At 36.0% G+C, this 19,331-nt stretch overlaps 1 protein-coding gene across 1 annotated transcript; it reads right to left on the bottom strand.

The window, feature by feature from the left end:
* Positions 1 to 1,502: 1,502 nt before the first annotated feature.
* On the bottom strand, positions 1,503 to 18,922 carry LOC134265959 (uncharacterized). Its single transcript, XM_062748159.1, has 9 exons — positions 18,862 to 18,922; positions 8,948 to 9,172; positions 8,672 to 8,785; positions 8,205 to 8,383; positions 7,163 to 8,080; positions 5,435 to 6,937; positions 3,316 to 3,464; positions 3,020 to 3,150; positions 1,503 to 2,813 (listed from the first exon to the last, which is right to left on the bottom strand). Exons 2-9 carry the CDS (start codon positions 9,168 to 9,170, stop codon positions 2,716 to 2,718), a joined length of 3,315 nt encoding a protein of 1,104 aa, XP_062604143.1. The 5' UTR covers positions 9,171 to 9,172; positions 18,862 to 18,922; the 3' UTR covers positions 1,503 to 2,715.
* Positions 18,923 to 19,331: the final 409 nt, after the last annotated feature.

The raw sequence follows: 19,331 nt of genomic DNA, 5'->3' as shown, positions 1-19,331 counted from the left end.
TTTAAAATATCGACGAAATATGTACATTTTTTCTGCAAAATTCATAAAAAACTGAAATTTACGTCATATTTGAGACCATTACGTACATATGACGTCATTACTTTGAAATTATTCAGTGCTTTGAAGTCAGCATATACTCCCCTGTTTAAGGACTTAATTAAATATTACTCCATCAAAGTTTGATTTTGGGGGGCAAATGTTGGTTAATACCGCATATAGTTCTTTATACATTCTCTCTGTATGAAACTCTATCATTTCCGGGCGATATTTCAAGAAGATTTTGAGCTTTTGCAATGTAATTTTATATCAAAACTCCATAGGACCTCTCTCACCCCTCTCAAAGTGTCCCGCCCCGTTTGTTTTATTAGTATTTATTGTATTACATGTCGCTATTTTTAGCACAGGGGCAGTGTCATTACGTATAAAACAGGTTCTCGTGGACTTAATATTCTTATTACATCTATTAGAACTGTTTAATAAAGGTTAAATTAGACTCCATGCATTGTGTAGAATTTTGACAATATCGAACGTGAATATATACATCTATGTGACTTCATATCTGCATATCATTCTCGCTAAGTTAAAGAGGCTCCGTGGTCTATTGGTATGTCTCTCACATGTGAGAGGTCCCGGGTTCGCATCCCGGATTATCCAATTTTTTTTTTCGAAATACTTTTTTTTTACTAAATGATAGTATTAAGCATGTGAAATGAAAAATTTATGAGGTCTGGCTTCTACAAACTCATAAAACCATCATTACAATGTGATAAATATTCCATATAAAAAGAATCTTCTATACACATAATAAAGAATATTAAGCAATCAAACCTTTATATCCATATTGGCATATTTTATTTGCTTCAGTATACATGTATGCATTTAATAATTCTACAAATTCAGTCAAGGGGATCCGAACCCCCCCCCCCCCCCCCCCCCCCCCCCCCCCCCCCCCCCCCCCAACTGCGCATGGTTTACTTTTTCCCTATTTAATTTAATCAATTTTTTATTATGTTGGATTACATAATTGGATTGGACATCAGGCATGGCCTATATAAGTCCTTTCCAAGGTCAAGGTTACAAATGTTAAGAATATTGACAATGATTTACAATGATGACTTACTGTATACAGGGTTATTTTCGCCCCGTGTTATTTTCGCCCTTTCACACTTGCAAACAATTTTGTCCCGTGTTAAATTCGCCCAGTCAAAGTATTGTTTACGAAATTATTCTGTATTCTTTGAATTCGCCCCGTTTTAAATTCGCCCAAATTAGGGAAGGGCGAAAATTTCACTGTATAGAGAATTAAGTTACATATTATTTTCTTTTGTTAACTATACATGGGAAAACAAAGCAAAAAAAATAGATTAAATTATACAGAAGAATTATAATTAAGTTTGTATACTCGCTATGAAATATAATGATATGGAAATAAAAAAGTGCAAACAAACAGCAAACAGAATAAGTAATTAAATAAAGTGCATAGGATTAATAAGCAAGGAAAAATACAAAACTGAAGAAAGGGTAACATTTATAAAAGACAAATAAATTTTAATCAAGCAATAACATTGAGTAAGGAAAAATAAAATAAAAAGAGAGAAAAAAACAAAAAACAATAATAAAGTGAAAAGACAAGTATTAAAAGGAAAAAAACAACATATACAAGGAACATGGAAAATTTTTCCCTAAGCGGGAGACGCAAATTCTCTGAATTAGCTTGTTTTGGATTAAATTTTTCTTCACTTAAATAAACAACAAGTTTTTTACACTTATCATGCGTCTGTTATGAACTTTGGAAACAAACATGGCAGTTATGTTGCTTTGGACTACCAGTTAGGTTTTAACAAAATTTTACAAGCATTCTTAGAGTATTGCATAAGTAATACATGTCCCCTAACGGATTCCCCTGTTCTCTTTAAGATGTCATTTTATAATATCCTGTTTATGAAAAAGTGCCCATAAAATGTGGACATTCCAGATATATACATGTACTTGTTTATGAGTGAAACGTCTTGGAATGAAGTTGATCTTTCTTACAAATAGAGACGTTTATCAATGTCATTATACATACATGCGTGCTTTGTTCAAAACAGCTCATTTTACATGATTAAAAAATATATTTAAAAAATCGAACTTGCTCTATATATGGTTTGTCACTTAGAATAATCTGTTTTTCGGGACAAGCCCTCACCACAGTTAGAATGTCTCCCATATACTCGCTTTAGCAAATATTGCAGACTGAGAATTGCTCCAAAACAATTCTGAAGAAAACAAAAAGATTTGCATTGAAAATAACTATACCAAATTAATTAAAACAATTAAACCTTTTCTTTGCTTGTCTGTCCATCGTGCAGTAAAAATATTTATTTATTTTGAAAGCAACTGTGTTCTGGTATAAAAGTTATGACCAAGGTAAAAGTGCTTGATATTAAAATTACCTCCTTCGCTGTTACTGTTTTTTTTTACTGAAATTTCAATTAACAATTCTCTTTTTTGTTTTATGTCGAATTCTTATACACTGTATTTTAATTCTTCAGTCTCAAATTTTTCTCACGTATTAATTGCAGTACGGTATAAATACATTTGTATTCGAAAAAAAATATTTTTATATTCTATAATTCATAAAAAACCTTATCTGAAATTGTTCTTAAAATCTAAAAAAAAAAAAAATATAGATATTTTTTTCCTTCTTGATAAGTCCCTGTTTGTCCGAAGATTTCATTCCATATGCTGTTCATCTTCAACATTTGGATTTATAATGTAGCCTGAATCAGCTCTTTTATTTCTCGAAAATGGATGAAGGTAAATGTTATCCTCTGAATATAAATCAAAATATACTATACCATATTAAGAAATCATATTATATCCTAAAGGCTTATTATACTCAAAAACATTTTGTAGAACAAAAAATACTTGAGAAAAAGAATTTTGTTTTCAAAGTTTACAGTTTCTTTATCATAAATTTTGATGTAAATTAGTGTAGCCTAATCCTTCATTTCCTTTGGATGATATAAAAAATTACCTGAGCGGTGTCTGGAATTAGAATAAGAAGCACGAACGACTTTAAACAGGACTCCGCTTATAACCACTAGTGCTAAAACAGCTACTCCAAAGAGTATGCCTAAAATTACTGGTACATTTGAGCTGTCCTCGCTAGAAAAATTAAATATAACAAAGTCTGGAATAAAACGTAACATCTGAGAAAAGGTTTTTGATATTAAAAGATTTAAAAAAAAAAGAAGAAGACAGGCCTCGTTTATTAATGTGAATGAAATTATTAAAATTTCAAGAATATTTAAATTACGTAAAATATTATACCCCTTCAACAAAGGTTGATTGCCAATCTGTTCTTGACATCTTTGATTCAATGAGGGATTGGGCGACACTGAAGGTAGCGTTTTAAAGGGATCTTTTATTCTCTTCTCAAATACCGAGTATCCACCCTCTTCTAAAGTAAATCGACCTATCTACACAAACAAGTACAGTTGTATTACAATTGAAATATTTGAAAAGTTACAATTTGAGTATTGATTCTGAATTTTTAAAAATTATTCTGTTGTGAAATGTGTTGAGGTAACGAACGGTATTTGAGCTCAAAAGTCCATTAAACAATACAAAATACGAGCTGGTCAAACACAGACCTCCAAAACATCACAGGTGTAATCAGGTGCCATAGAGGAGTGAGAATCCCCTGCCGACCGGCCACACCCTCCGTGTGCTCTATGTCATTATCGGGAAAGAGCGAAAAAATACTTTGACAACTTAGTGTGTAAATAATTGCATAACAATCAGTATGGAAAAAGTCAGTCCGCATTTGACTTAATGATAAATTTTTTATGCTGACAAGGACATTGTATTGACCACAGAACTTACGAAATGAGATGATACGTTCCTATATATTTTTAACTAAGATTTTGTCATTGAAGTAGTGCTACTTTTACAAGTCAACTCGCAAAACATTGCAAAACATTGAGGTACCTTACCAGGCATTTGTGCAAGATACCAGAGGATGGTATTGCCTATATTATTCTTTTGTTAATATCTTTAATTGCAAATATAAACAAGAGGCCCAGGGGCCACATCGCTCACCTGAGCACATCGGCTGGGAAAAAGCGCAGATCAGAACTGAAAAGAATACAAGTTTACTAAAGGGGGGGGCTACTCTCCCTACCCCAAAGGGCCATGATTTGAACAAATTTAAATCTCCAATATATGAGGAGGCTTACATGTCAATATGACTAAACATACATGTAGCTTTTTTCTGTTCTTGGGATTTTTCCTTTATATAAAAATTTGATCGACCTTTGTGGCCCCACCCTATCCCTGGGGGTTATGGTTTGAACAAACTAAAATCAACACAACCTGAGGATGATTCCACATGCTTCATCCTTCCTGGCCAAGTGGTTTTTGAGAAGATTTTTGAAGCTCTTTCCTATATATTTCTATGTAAAACTTTGATCGGCGCACTACCCCCGGGGTCATGATTTAAACAAACTTAAATCTTCAATACCTGAGGATGATTCCACATGAGTTTCATCTTTCCTGGCCCAGTGGTTCTTGAGAAGAAGATTTTTTTTAAAAATGCCATAATTTTTCACGAATTCAGAATTATCTCTCCTTGTAATGGCATGGACCTTCATATGTACAAACATGAATATCCTTCACCAAAGGTTACTTTGTAGCAAGTTTGGTTGAAATTGGCCAATTGGTTCTTGAGAAGAAGATGAAAATGTGACAAGTTTACGACGACAACAACGACAGACAACGGACAAATTTTGATCAGAAAAGCTCACTAGCTTGAGCCTTCGGCACAGGTGAGCTAAAAATCTTAGAGATGTAAAGAAGTCGGTTCACTTTACGCATAAAATGGCCCTGTAGATATATCAATTAATTGATCAACACTTGATTTTCTATTTGAAGCATTAAAATAAAATAGAGACTTGGTGCTTTCATATCCTATTAAAAAATTCACCACAAAGTCCAGGTCTAGGAGAGCTGGCTTCATGAAATTGCAATGTTCTTGAATTTTTAGGAAAACAGGTATAATTGAGTACTTTCAGTGAAGAAAAATAATATTAGCGCACCCTCTGCAAAAAATAAAACATGTCCATGAATCCTCAGAAACAGTTCTAATTCAAATATTTTAGATCAGATGTAATCATTAAAAAAATAACAAAAAATAGACAACTAGAAACCAGTGTAGAAATCATGAGGTAATCATAATTTTAATATTTTACGAAGATGTACATAACAGATATCTGAGGAACGTGCCGTCTGTCCTTAAACGAGACTGCTGATATTCTTGCTTCATCAACTTCGTCAATAACTTATCTCGGTTTAGAAACTGTTCAAACATAAAATACGTGAAATACACATTCTCAGATATGCATGTCGAAAACATTAAACACAATTTATTGCTAGACAAAACCAAACTTACTTCTACGAATATCAATTCACTTGGATCTGAGGACTTTCTCTGGACTTGATATATTTTGTATCCTATATTACCATCACCATTTTCGTCAAAAACTTTGGATGGAATCCCACTATCATCAATCACCAGTTTTTCATTCTTTATTGTATCGTAGACTTGTTGTGGAGAATCTCGATACCTTTGACATAAATTAGAGGACTGGCTTCCACAGAGATCAGCAAAAGATTTATTTGTTCCTTGCAGAAGAGAAAACATGGCATTGATAGCAAAGGCAGTCCATACTTCTGGTTGATAGTCTTGGTTGTTATATTCTTCCTGAACACCAGCACACTGTTTAGCTGACCGTTTGTTAAAGCTACCCGGCATAAAACAAGCATTTTTCTGTTCAAAATACTCTTGTGTCCAGGGGTTAACTTCGTTGTTAAGGTCGGCGAGCCTATCATGTAGATAACTCTCAAATTTAGATGTCCCAGTTAAAGGCTTCATTTGTAGGGACAAAGATATGGTTCCTTCTAGCTTGAATTTACCATCAATTATATCTTGTCTTGATCCAAACTCGTCAGAACCTATGAACAGATATGACCAAGGATTTATTCTTTCATGTAGTTCAGACATAACGTCTTTTACAACATGATATCCCAAAAAAAGGAGGACAACTGTAGCATACGGCGTTTTTTGAAGATTATCACGAATCTTTGTGTAATCATTTTCTCGAACTTTGATTTCATTTGCAATGCATATTTTCATATCTTTAGCTACGCGTACAGTAGCGTTCCTTCCTCCTTCGCCATATCTTCCTTCACTGTACATAATCTGTATGTACGTAGAATTGAGTGATTTCACTATATTAATCATCGCAAGTGCTTGTTTGTCGTCAGGAGTGCACGTGCGCATGAAGTATTTATAGGTAGATCTGTCACTTAAGACAGCAGCAGTAGAGGCGTAACTTATTTGAGGAAGATGAAAGTCCTGAAGTATTCTGGCTGTTGCTATGCTGATGTCGCTGCTATATGCAGCAACAAATCCCAGAGTATTATTTGTTATATCTGAAATTAGAGAACCATTGGATAAATATATGCCTTCCCTGAAAAAGTTCAGAAGTTTTGCTTGCATTAGCAACGGCTGGTAACAGCTGTTAAAAATGACATATCCGATCTTCTTTGTGCCGAACATATTGATATAATTTCCAAGTTTTTCGTTCACCGTGTCTACTGCAAAACGAATGCCTTCTATAATTTCCCACCCATTTGCTGTACGAATATCACCACACTTCATATTGTTGTGTACGTCCTTGTTATAGACAGGAACCACTGCAGCAACATACAAATCACCTTTTTTAAAAACAACTTCATTTGCCAAGTTACCATTTCGGCAAGATTCACATATTTTTTGGGAATCACACTGAGCCTTTATGATATCCGGCCAAACCAATCCATCTTCGTTCTTCGTGTAATCCCTCAATAAGTCTGTTTTTAAATTCAACGTTTTATTGCTGTACCCTCCAACCTATGAACAAATGGTAAATTTTGTTATCTTCCTGTCTTAATAAAACCATTAAATGTTTATCAATATTTATCTGTGGTTTGGTTTAAATCATTTTAATGCAAAGACATAACACTTATAATAAAACTATTTAGCTGAAGTATCTTTGCTTGCTTATTTAAATACGTTAACAAAAGTATCTGTTTCAAGTGGGAAAATGCTTTTTATACATCCCTTAACTATACGTACCCTCTCTAAACACGTTTCTTGACCTTCGAGAATGCAATTTCGGACATGATAAACTTCATATTCATCCAAATCTCCTCTAAAATTAGCTTCAGTTTGTCCATTAAAAACTATTCTTAGGTTTTGTCGTAAACCATCAGGCATTTCTTCCTGAAGACTTATACTTGTATTTTTACCTCTTTCTACAAGTTTGTAAGTATTGTCCCACAACGTACTATTAAGATTGCTGCACAAACCCTCTGTTTCTCCACATTCCTCTCTTTGGAGGTCTTTGAGAAGTTTGGCTTGCATGATAGTGGACAAAATTGCATAACCTTCAAATACATTGTAACCAGTGACAGAATCTACGTCAGCTAACGTTGGCATCAAGCAGGTAGGATTCTGAATATCACAAGAAATAATCTTCTCGACAACCTTCTCTAACCATGAATTAGACGACATTTCCTGACTGAAAATAGTTTTATTAGTCAAAATATTCGACCAATGCAATTTAAAACTCTCAAAAGTCAACCATGGAGGACCAGTGAAAAAAGAACCTTTTGCTACACGATACTGGTTTAAAGTCACTTTGTCTATAACAGAGGATCCATCAGAAAAGATCATTCCAAGTTGAAAATTGTACTGATCTTTGAGTTTGTTGGCAACATTGAGAAACACTTTGGCAGTTTTGGTTGACGCAAATACTACTACTCCTGTTATTCTACTTTCAGCATAAAAAATCATGGACTCTAAAACTGACTGTAGGTCTTGGGAATTTGGAAGACCATTTTCTATAGATACTGCTGAAGCGTATGCAATGCATATTTTTCTTGACTGAGTCTGAATTTTAAAATCTTCATAGTTACCCCGCGCGTATGTATTGTTTTCGTAAACTACACCAATGTAGTTCCATTCAAGTTTTTGTAATAGAGATGTGATGACCTAAAAGGAAATAGTAGGGACATGTTTTAATCAAATACCATTTTATCTACATGAATATGATGAATACAAAGATAATTTTTAATTCCAATTTTTTTCAAGGAAATTTATAAATAAATGTACTTACAGATACTTGTTTAGAATCATCTGGAACGAGTCTGACAATATTTTGATATTTATTTCGATCTCTCAGTGATGAGGAAGTAGCAGAGAAAAGTGTTTGTATGAGCATGTTTTTGTTTTCCAAGGAACTGATATATAAAGAAGTGTCTACAGCTTCTCCACTGTACTCTGGACCGATTATTCCTTTATAAGTACATCATTAACATGATTAGTCTCGCTGATTAATTTGATATCCTTTATCAACATCTTAATTTACACACGTGTTTAAAATTGCTCTAGTATGCTTACACAAATTAAGATTAAGCAAATTTTTTTTACAACAACAATATTGCATCAGCGAAAGCTGCCTTAAATAGTTCATTATTCATAATTTTATATGTACAATTGCCCAAATATTAAGGAAAATTTATTACAAAGTGTATTACAGTTTCCATAGGAGTACCTGATTGAATGCAAGTCGATAGTGTTTACCTATGATTGGCACTAAATTTTGATTGGTTTTATCCTGAAGTTTTCTGATGACTATTTTACTGGTGTATTCTACAGCTCTCCCCTTGATATTGCATGTTGGGAAGGCTTCTATACCTACATATTAATGAAAGGATTTTATGTCTCAGTTATTTCTGGTTTTTAACTTGATACTTAAAAGTAATATTAAGAAACTGGAATTTTTCGTGTATCAATTTCTTTTACATCCTCCTTAAAACGTCATTAAAAAGTTCACGATATTATGTATCTTGGGCTTACCAAGTTTTATTCCCGGGATATAATTATCCTGATTTAGCTTGTTAAGTGTCCATTTTACAGCCTCAAAGTTTCGAACAGACATTGTTAGTATATCATTCTTACAATCCCCATCTCTAAATATTTGGAACAACCCTGCAAGATGGACGTCTCCTTGAAGCACGGTACTTCCGTGAGATTGCGAGATCCTCAAGATGAGAAACGCATATATAAGGAGTCCGTTCATGTCTGAAATAAATATTTATTAATTTTTCATATAAATTGTTAGACCACAAAGTTGTCATCGAATAATTCCGTTTGCACCATCATGATAAGGAGAGCACAACAGAGCTGACAGGGGATACTTACTTCTCGATGGCCCCTGATCCAATTTATGTTTTAAGAGGTGTGTGATTGCTCTGCACAATGTATATAGTTTCAAAAAACTTCCAAAAACTAAAAGGAATTCGTTGATATATTTTACAAAGAAATATTTGATTTTGTTTAACGTCTTAGAAATACACACCCTAGACCTAGGTGTCTTTTCTGTCCAGTTAGAGAGTATGTTGCAACCGTAATTAAAAATTAGTATAAATCTAAAATTTCCAAGGAAATTAAATACTATTCCGTTTCAGTTTTTTATATGATTTTAATTCATAGCAATATTCTAATTTTCGAATGAATTTATTTTTTTATGTGGATAAAAAAAATTAATGCTTTTGCAATATTACAAGGACCTTTCCCTATTATCATGTGATATGTTAAATTTATATGATTTCTGACTTAAATTATTTTCAGATGTTTAATTAAAAATAATTTTAAAAAAATAATGACGGAGTAAAATCATTACTTTTTTATGGTTAAAAATGTGATATTTGTTTCCATATTCCCAATTTTGTTTAAAGTTACCCGGAAAGAATTAGATCTATAAAATCGTATTTTAACCTACCAATTTTGTTTCAGATGAGCTTAAATTTATCTGGATACTTGTTTTTCTCTTCATAATCAGTATATAGAGAATAATAATACCCTTTTCCATATCACATCCTGTATCAGCCCGAGACACCAATATCAGCCAGAGGGCCGAAGGCCCGAGGGCTGATATTGGTCGAGGGCTGATATAGGATGTGATGTGGAAAAGGGTATGTTTTATTGTATTTATTACATACTTAGTAATAAAATACAGAACACATTAAGCTAAAATGAAAATAAGTAAATAATCATGCACAGACTTCTTAAAATGTACACAGTCTATTATCTCTTACAGTTTCAGTTTATTTCTGCATGTACTTCTATTTCAGGTGTCCTCAATCTGTAATTTTAAAATAATCTATTATTTATCAGTTAGATTATCATTACATTCAAAAAGTTAAAATTAAGAGAATTATGTAACCCCCAAAATATGTGTATGATCACAAGTACTGTTTTTTGAGGTTTAATTTACTAGGGGTGTGATATTGATCCGTATCAGCCCTGCAGGGCTGATAACCTATATCAGCCCCGCAAATCCATATCAGCCCTGCAGGGCTGATACGGCTATTGTGACGTCCGCCATATCGCATATGCGAAAATCCTGTATTTATTACTAAGTATGTAATAAAGTATTTTAGAATAATGTAAAAAAAAGATTTTAACACAAATAATTTGTATAACCTGGTTTGGTATGGGGACACCTCCCCCGACAACCCGCTGATTCATATGTGTAATGTCATACATTTTGTAAAGTATTATTTAGAATTGCAGATTGTGCATTTTAGGTGCATTAGCAAATATGTCAAATTCTGAATGACTAAATACATTGTTCATTGTTCCAATTGTTTTGATAACCATATTCTCACGCTTGAATTTCGCTGACTGACCATAAAGTCCCGTCTGCTGTTTATGTTGAAGCTAAAATCAGCTGCATTTTGTTTATTTAACTGGGAGAGCCCGTAGTTTGATATTTATTTTAATTATGAAACTATGCTGTTTCTTGTGTAGGTTTTATTATATAGTCTGTATTTTCACGCACAAATTTCATTCTTGTAAAAGACTCAGCTAGTAGTACTATCCAGACTTTTTTAAACTCAGAGAAACTGTGGCCGATCACAATCATTTTACCATCAAATCATCAAGCGATCACTCTTAGATCTCGTCACCCCTTGTAATCAGGGACATACTTGCGCCTATTATAGGATCCGCGCCCCTACGTGTACTGTTATTGTGACAATAAGTGGTTAACTTGCTGTAATATGTGTCTTTATAATTTCATTGAGTAAAAGTTACATGGAAGGCAGTGCAGTATTACAAGTGGCCAACCGGATACTCTCTTTCTGATTTCGGACGTCAGACTCGGATCACTACAATTCGTCCATCATGAGTTCGGGTGAAGAGCAGTCTCGAATCAGGAAACCCATGGAAGAAGGACTCTCTTTATATAAAAGTAACAAGGAACGATATGAAGTGAAGATCAATAGTATATGGTGCCGTCTTGTATCTTGTACACAGGACATCGAGTTTGTGAAAGTGACAAAATATTGCTGGAAACTATACAGACTGGTGCCAATCACTTATTTAAAGAACACAAAGAAAGTGCATTTGAATTTCTGGAATTTCTTGACTGGCCAAAGAGCGATCAAAGTATTAAGGACAAAGAATGTTTCGAAAAATCTTACGTGAGTAACATTCACGCAGTCGAAGAAAGATTGCAAAAAATTAGAGAACTTTTGCACAAACTGACCGAATCGGATAAATTAAAATCAACAAGTCAGCAATCATCAAGATCGTCCCTGAGTTCTATTATCGCTTAGAAAAAGGCAAAAGCAGAAGAGACTCGTGTACGCGCAGGCTTCGCTAAAACAGAAGCTGAATTAAAGAGACAGAAGGCAGCGTTAGAAGCTGACCTTGAAATTTTGGTTCATACTCGAAAGGTTGCTGCGACAAAGGCAGCCCTAGAAACACTAGAAATAGAGGAAATGAAATCTAAGGAATTATTAGATATTCCATCAGTGCCAAAAAAGGAACTAACTGAAAAATATGTGAATGAACTTCCAACAGAAGGTCATTTAAATCCGCGCGCTGTACCATACATTCCGCGTCAAACCGTAAATACTTGTTAACCAACAATCATTACCTCTTACCCAGGTCAGGTCGGACACCCATATTCATTTGTACAGCAGCCCATGCCGTTCCACAGCGAAAATGAAAGTCCATTGCAAAATACGCAAGACCAAGTAAATGCTACAATTGACCAAAATCGTGGATTACTCGGTTTTTTACTAAAAAAAAAAGAAAGACCTATTGTTATTCCGATTGTGCTGTTTTACAGATAAGGCAGAGATGTACCCGTCTTGGCAATCAAGTTTTAAGAATGTTGTTCAAGAAATCAGAGCAATCGCCACCGAGGAAATTGATGTGCTTGTGAAATACACCGGAGACATATCTCAGAAATACGTACTCATCTGCGTGCAGCCCTTACACGAAACCCAGCTCTCGGACTCAAACGAATCTGGGAACGCTTGGGCGATAGATACAGCAGCCCAAAAATGATTGACAGCGCCTTGAAAAATAATTCAGCGTCCTTTCCAAAACTAACAAACAAAGACTTTAAGAAACTGTATGACCTCTCTGACATCCTTGAGTAATTGAAGCGTTGAAGGAAAAGGACATGTATGGGTCTATGTTTTCATATTTTGACACGTCTATCGGGATTGGCCCAATAGTATGTAAACTGCCATACATGCTGCAAGAAAAGTGGAAAACAACAGCATCTCAGCACAACAAGAGGCATAATACATTACATCCGCCATTTTCTACATTCTGCGACTTTGTTCGAGAACAAAGCAAAATTAGAAACAACCCAGCTCTCCAGTATGAATCAACAACTGCGAATCCAGCTGCTACACGACAGAAGCCACCTGAGAAACCTGGATTTCGAGTAACATCACATAAAACGGATCTTCAAGTTTCCGGCTCACCAGGGACGGTATGCCCTATACACAACACAGGGCATTCGCTCAACAAATGTGCCCGGTAGATCGTTTCGTGCAAAACCAATGGCAATAAGAAGAAAGATCCTTAAAGATAAAGGGATATGTTTTAAATGTTGTGCAGTCTTTCACATGGCAGTGAACTGTTCCATCGTCGTTTCGTGTGACATTTGCAAGGCCAAAAATTATCCGACAGTCCTTCATGCAGTTTCAGAACAGAGCAGAGGACAGACATCACATGGCGAGGAGCGGACAGACCACACCTTTGAAAATAGCCAACAGAGCACTGAAGTGAAACCATGCTGTACACAAATATGTGGGGACTCATTCTCCGGCAAATCGTGCGCGAAAACAGTGTTAGTTCGCCTGTACTCACAAAATCAGCCATATCAAGACACAATTTGTTATGCTATGATTGACGACCAGTCAAATCAGTCTCTGGCTACACCATCTATCTGTGACCTTTTCAAGGAGAATTGCACTCAGGAATCAATATACCTGTTGTCTACCTGTGCAGGTCAAACAAGTTGCTCAGGTAGAAAATTAAAGAACGTAACGATTGAGTCATTTGATGGAAAACAAAAAATTTGTTTATCATCCGCTCTTGAGTGTGACCAAATCCCAGATGTTAGAAACGAGATACCAACCCCTGACTTTGCCTCATACTATCCGCACTTACAGGATATCGCACCACACATTCCGCCTTTGAATCCCGATGCAGAAATTATGCTTTTGATTGGTAGGGATCTGATTGAAGCCCATCATGTCCTTGATCGACGAATCGGACCGCCAAACTCTCCAACGCGCAGAAATTTCCCCTCGGATGGACAATTATCGGAGAAACATGTCTTGGCAAGGTACATCGTCCAAAAGCCGTTAACGTCTTGAAAACTAATATGACAAATAAAGGCCGCGTTACACTCTTCAGTCCTTGTATCAATTCGTTTGCTGTACGTGAGGAAAATCCAGACCAATCTGTCAAACTCGAAATAGACATATTTCTTAGGACGGAATCTGATAACAAGCCTGGACTGTCCACAGATGACAGAACATTCCTTAAGATCATGGATGAAGGATTCCACAAGAATGAAGACGGTAACTGGTCAGCACCACTTCCATTTCGCAATCGGAATTTCAAGATACCTAATAACAAATCCCGAGCTATATAAAGAGCCAAAACACTCGAGTCAAGTCTGAGACGTGACCCTGTGAAGAGAGAACACTTCTTTGAATTCATGAGTGGTATCTCTGACAATGCACATGCTGAAAAGGTGCCATTAATCCCAGATGAAAGTGAGAGCTGGTATCTACCAATATTTGGAGTCTATCATCCTCGTAAACCAAATCAACTGCGTGCCGTATTTGACTCTTCAGCTAAGTACGGAGGAGTATCGTTGAATGACATACTTCTTACAGGCCCGGATCTCGCTAACAGCTTATTGGGAATTCGACTTCGATTCCGTCGTAAAGCAGTAGCAATAATGGGAGACATTCAACAGATGTTTTATTGTTTCAAAGTGGATGAAAAGCATAGAGACTTTTTTCGTTTCCTGTTTTATGAAGACAATAACTTTAGCAAACCGCTGACAGAATATCGCATGTGTGCACATGTGTTTGGAAATAACCCTTCACCAGCAATCGCTACTTATGAACTCCGTAAGACTGCCGACATAAGCAAAGAAAATTATGGTGAAGATGTCAAAAAATTCGTTTGCAGGGATTTTTACGTAGATGATGGACTGACCTCATTACCAACATCTGATATGGCTATAGATCTAATGCAGAGGACCCAGTCCGCACTACAAATGAATCTCCGCCTACACAAAGTCGCCTCAAACTGTGAAGAGGTAATGAAAGCATTTGGTCCATCTGATCTAGCTAAGGATCTAAAAGACCTTGACCTGTCAAATGATTCGCTCCCCGTCCAGAGAAGTCTTGAACTCAATTGGGACATTACTTCAGATAGTTTTACCTTCAAACTCGTTAATGATATCAAGCCATACACCAGACGAAGAATTTTGTCAACAATCAACAGTGTGTATGATCCCTTGGGTTTCCTTGCACCCGTTCTTATTCGAGGCAAGCTCATACTAAGAAAGTTAACAACGGGAAGCGTTGATTGGGACGAGATCTTACCGGGGTCCAAATATGAAGAATGGGAAACTTGGAGAACCTCTTTACACCATTTGGAGAAGATACTTATCCCACGAATGTGTATTTCAACGTCATTTAGTGACACGGAAGATAAAAACTTCATATCTTCTCAGATGCATCCGAAAAAGCTATCGCCGCAGTTGCATACTTAACCTCAGACAAACATTCGAGCCTTGAATTTGTCCTAGGAAAAGCCAAGGTCGCACCAACCCATGGGCACACAATCCCGAGATTGGAGCTATGCGCAGCTGTGCTAGCCACGGAAATTGGTCAGACAATATCTGATAATCTTGATATTTCGCTAAACAACAAACAGTACCACACTGAAATCAAGGTAGTTCTTGGGTACATTTGCAATGAGAAACGTAGATTTTACATTTATGTCAGTAATTGCGTGGCGAAAATCCGTCAACTATCTCATTCGGCACAATGGACCTATGTGCCCACAGACAAGAATCCAGCGGACCTAGCTATCAGATCTATTTCATCCGCGGATTTGCAGCGAAGTTCCTGGCTATTGGGTCCTAGTCATCTACTCAAAGAAGAGCCAATTGAGGAATTCGAACTTCAGAATCCAGAAGAGGATACAGAAATTCGACCCGAAATAACATGTGCTAAGTCAAAAACAACAAAGAAATGTTTGCTTGGAACACAACGTACGTTTTGAGCGGTTTTCATGCTGGAAAAGACTTGTGAACGCTATTGCTGATAGTTAAACAATTTCTTAGCGCTAAAAACAATCTCCATGAGAAAGACTGTCGTCAAATAAGAAAGGAGGCAGAAAATTTAATCATCAAAGAAGTTCAAAGTGAGAGTCATGCCCTGACGAAATGGAATGCATCAGGTTACACAAAAAGTTGCCAAAAGAAAGCAAAATTGTAAACTTTGACCCATTTATAGACGAAAATGGATTGATGCGGGTAAGAGGGAGACTCCGTCATGCAAAAATATCAGTTGATGAACGACATCCAATTATAATTCCATGGAAACACCATTTAGCATTATTGCTAATGCGTCATTATCACGAGCAAATAAAACACCAGGGTCGGCACTTTACCTCTGGCTCGATACGGTCAGCTGGCTATTGGATAATAACTGAGAAGCGACAAGTATCATCAGTCCTAGAAAAATGCGTTACATGCCGAAAACTACGGGGTCAGAATGAACATCAGAAAATGGCAGACTTGCCAGAAGATAGAATTACTCCTGGGCCACCATATACTAACGTTGGCATTGACACCTTTGGGCCGTGGTCTATCCTAACAAGAAAGACACGTGGTGAAGCAGCAAACTCAAAACGCTGTGCAGTTATGTTTACCTGCTTGACAACGCGAGCCATTCATCTGGAAGTAGTGGAAGATTTAAGTTCTTCGTTCATCAATGCTTTGAAAAGATTCATTGCGATTAGAGGGCCAATAAAAATAATTCGCTCAGAATGTGGTACAAATTTTGTAGAGTCTGCAAAGGAGCTGAAGCTCGATTGCTTCAATGTAGGAGATACCCAAATGAAAACATATCTAAATGATAACAGCATTCAATGGATCTTCAATGATTGATTGGTGTCACCAGAAAAATACTAGATTCGATGATGTTACAACACTGTGGGGACCTTACCCATGATGTTCTCGTAACTTTCCTAGCAGAAGTTTGCGCAATCATTAACTCGAGACCGCTTTCAACCATATCAACAGATCCAGAAGACCCATTTCCTTTATGCCCATCATTGATACCAACACAAAAAACAAACGTTCTTCTTACTTCAGACGTATCATTTGGAAGTAAGATATTTACCACTCGCAATGCAATGGAAACGAGTACAATATTTGGCAGACGTTTTCTGGAACAAGTGGAGCGAAAGCTATCTACAGAATTTACAAAAATGGTCCGACGACAGAAGAAACGTAGAAATTGGCGATATGGTGCTTCTAAAAGACTCTCAAGTAAAACGCAGAGTGGTCAGTGGGACTTATCACGAAAGTTTTTCAAAGTTCGGACAAAAAAGTACGCAAGGTCGAGGTGCGTGTTACAGGAAAACATTTGACTCGTGAAAATCCGGTGACATGCATTCGCCCTGTGACCGAATTGGTAGTCTTATTGCTAGTAATGAAAAGTGATATCTGTTTTGGGTTAGATATCAGACGGGGAGTGTAATGTCTTACATTTTGTAAAGTATTATTTAGAATTGCAGATTGTGCATTTTAGGTGCATTAGCAAATATGTCAAATTCTGAATGACTAAATACATTGTTCATTGTTCCAATTGTTTTGATAACCATATTCTTACGCTTGAATTTCGCTGACTGACCATAAAGTCCCGTCTACTGTTTATGTTGAAGCTAAAATCAGCTGCATTTTGTTTATTTAACTGGAGAGCCCGTAGTTTGGTATTTATTTTAATTATGAAACTATGCTGTTTCCTGTGTAGGTTTTATTATATAGTCTGTATTTTCACGCACAAATTTCATTCTTGTAAAAGACTCAGCTAGTAGTACTATCCAGACGTTGAAACTGTGGCCGATCTCAATCTTTTTACCATCAAATCATCAAACGATCACTCTTAGATCTCGTCACCTCTTGTAAACAGGGACACACTTGCGCCTATTATAGGATCCACGTCCCTATGTGTACTGTTATTGTGACAATAAAGTGGTTAACTTGCTGTAATCCTTGTCTTTATAATTTCATTGAATAAAAGTTACATGGAAGGCAGTACAATATGCATCCAAGCAATCATCTCATTTTCAGTCCCACCACATTTAATCTTGAACTTTAAGCAGTAACTCGGTCTTATATAATTACTTTACCACATGTGTAACATTAAACGTTTAAATCTGAGTTTGCGAATTTGAACTCATAAAAAGCAACGAAATTTAACCTGAATAATTTGGCCAAGAATTAGAGTCACTACTAAACTATTTAAACAGCATTTTAGCATTACTAGGTTTACACGATAGAAAAGTAATGTTAGAAAGGCTGAGATTTCATTTTATTGCATACTGCTTGCTGGCCTCTCCTTTTTTTCTTTCCGAATGATATATGGAGTCTGCGAAATTTTAAAATTCACTTCAGACTTTTTTTGGTTCGCTTGGTCTAAGTTAGATAGAAACTTATTACAGCTATCTCTTTCCCATTTATTTCCCATATATCTATAATCGAAACACTGTTATGTTGATTGATTGATTGATTGTATATTGTTTAACGTCCCTCTCGAGAATTTTTCACTCATATGGAGACTTCACCGTATGCCGGTGAAGGGCTTCAAATTTTAACCTTTACTCGGCACTCAGTGCCATTGAGCAGTGAGGGATCTTTATCGTGCCAACGCCTGACGCTGACACGGGGCCTCGGTGTTTAAGGTCTCATCCGAAGGACCCGCAACTTTCACTTCAAAGTGTCGAGCGCATGGCGAAGAAACAGTTGCTACCCATTTTAACGACTAGGTCAGTCGCGGCCGAGAAACGAACTCACGACCTCCCGATCACGAAGCGAGCGCTCTACCGACTGAGTTACCGTGAACGGTATTGTTATGTTGAAACAATTAAAAAGAATATCCTCATAAGCAAGAAAGTGGATAGTATTAGCCTGAATAATATGTATCTACATCTGAATTGAAAAAAATTAATGTGATAATCATATGAATGATATACATGGTTTTAATCAGGAAATTAACAAAAGATTTCCGGGGATATTCTGCTTATAATTCAGAAGTACTCCTATATTGCTAACAAATAGAGGACAGCTTTTTAAAAATACAACTTACTTAAAACACGTAGGATAAAACTTACTTATCATAGTTATGTACCTACTTTAGACCTACCTTTTTTCCTCTTCGATTGAAGTAATTGGTTGAATGTTTATATTTGTGACCCAGTCTTTCCTTGGTTAAGGAAACCTTCAATATATACGTGTATTATTTTCTCTAGTTGTTAGTGGTTGGATGCAATACAAATAAAAAAGAAAAGAGAGATCGTATTTCGTAAAACTGTAGAAATTTGAATATTACGTCAATTCTTGACGAAAAAACTGTTTAAGTAACCCTGAATTCTATGTAACATAAACAGACGTTCTAGAATTGCACGAGGGTTGTTCCAAAAGTAATGTCACAACTTTGATAAAATTGCTATAAATCGATGTAAAGCAACAAAATTATTCGTGATGAAAGCTTTATTTATTTCAAATCAGACCTGAAAAATTCAAAGGAATATGATGTATACTTTTCAAAATATCGGATTTTAAACAATGCGCGTTTATGGTAGTCGCCGCACCTAAGCATAACGTCATATGACG

This window comes from Saccostrea cucullata, unplaced genomic scaffold, assembly GCF_032062105.1.
Source record: "Saccostrea cucullata isolate Sc308-1 unplaced genomic scaffold, CSIRO_AGI_Scuc_v1 ctg157, whole genome shotgun sequence".
NCBI classification, from domain to species: Eukaryota; Metazoa; Mollusca; class Bivalvia; order Ostreida; family Ostreidae; genus Saccostrea; species Saccostrea cuccullata.
Note: the sequence above shows the minus strand (reverse complement) of the source record. Positions and strands in the feature narration are given on the sequence as shown.

Coding starts and splice junctions, on each gene's coding strand:
- LOC134265959 (XM_062748159.1), bottom strand. CDS start 9,170: ATGAACGGACTCCTTATATATGCGTTTCTCATCTTGAGGATCTCGCAA. Junction 8,384..8,671: donor AAATTTAGTGCCAATCATAG/GTAAACACTATC, acceptor GTACTTATAAAG/GAATAATCGGTCCAGAGTAC. Junction 6,938..7,162: donor AAGAAACGTGTTTAGAGAGG/GTACGTATAGTT, acceptor ATTTGTTCATAG/GTTGGAGGGTACAGCAATAA.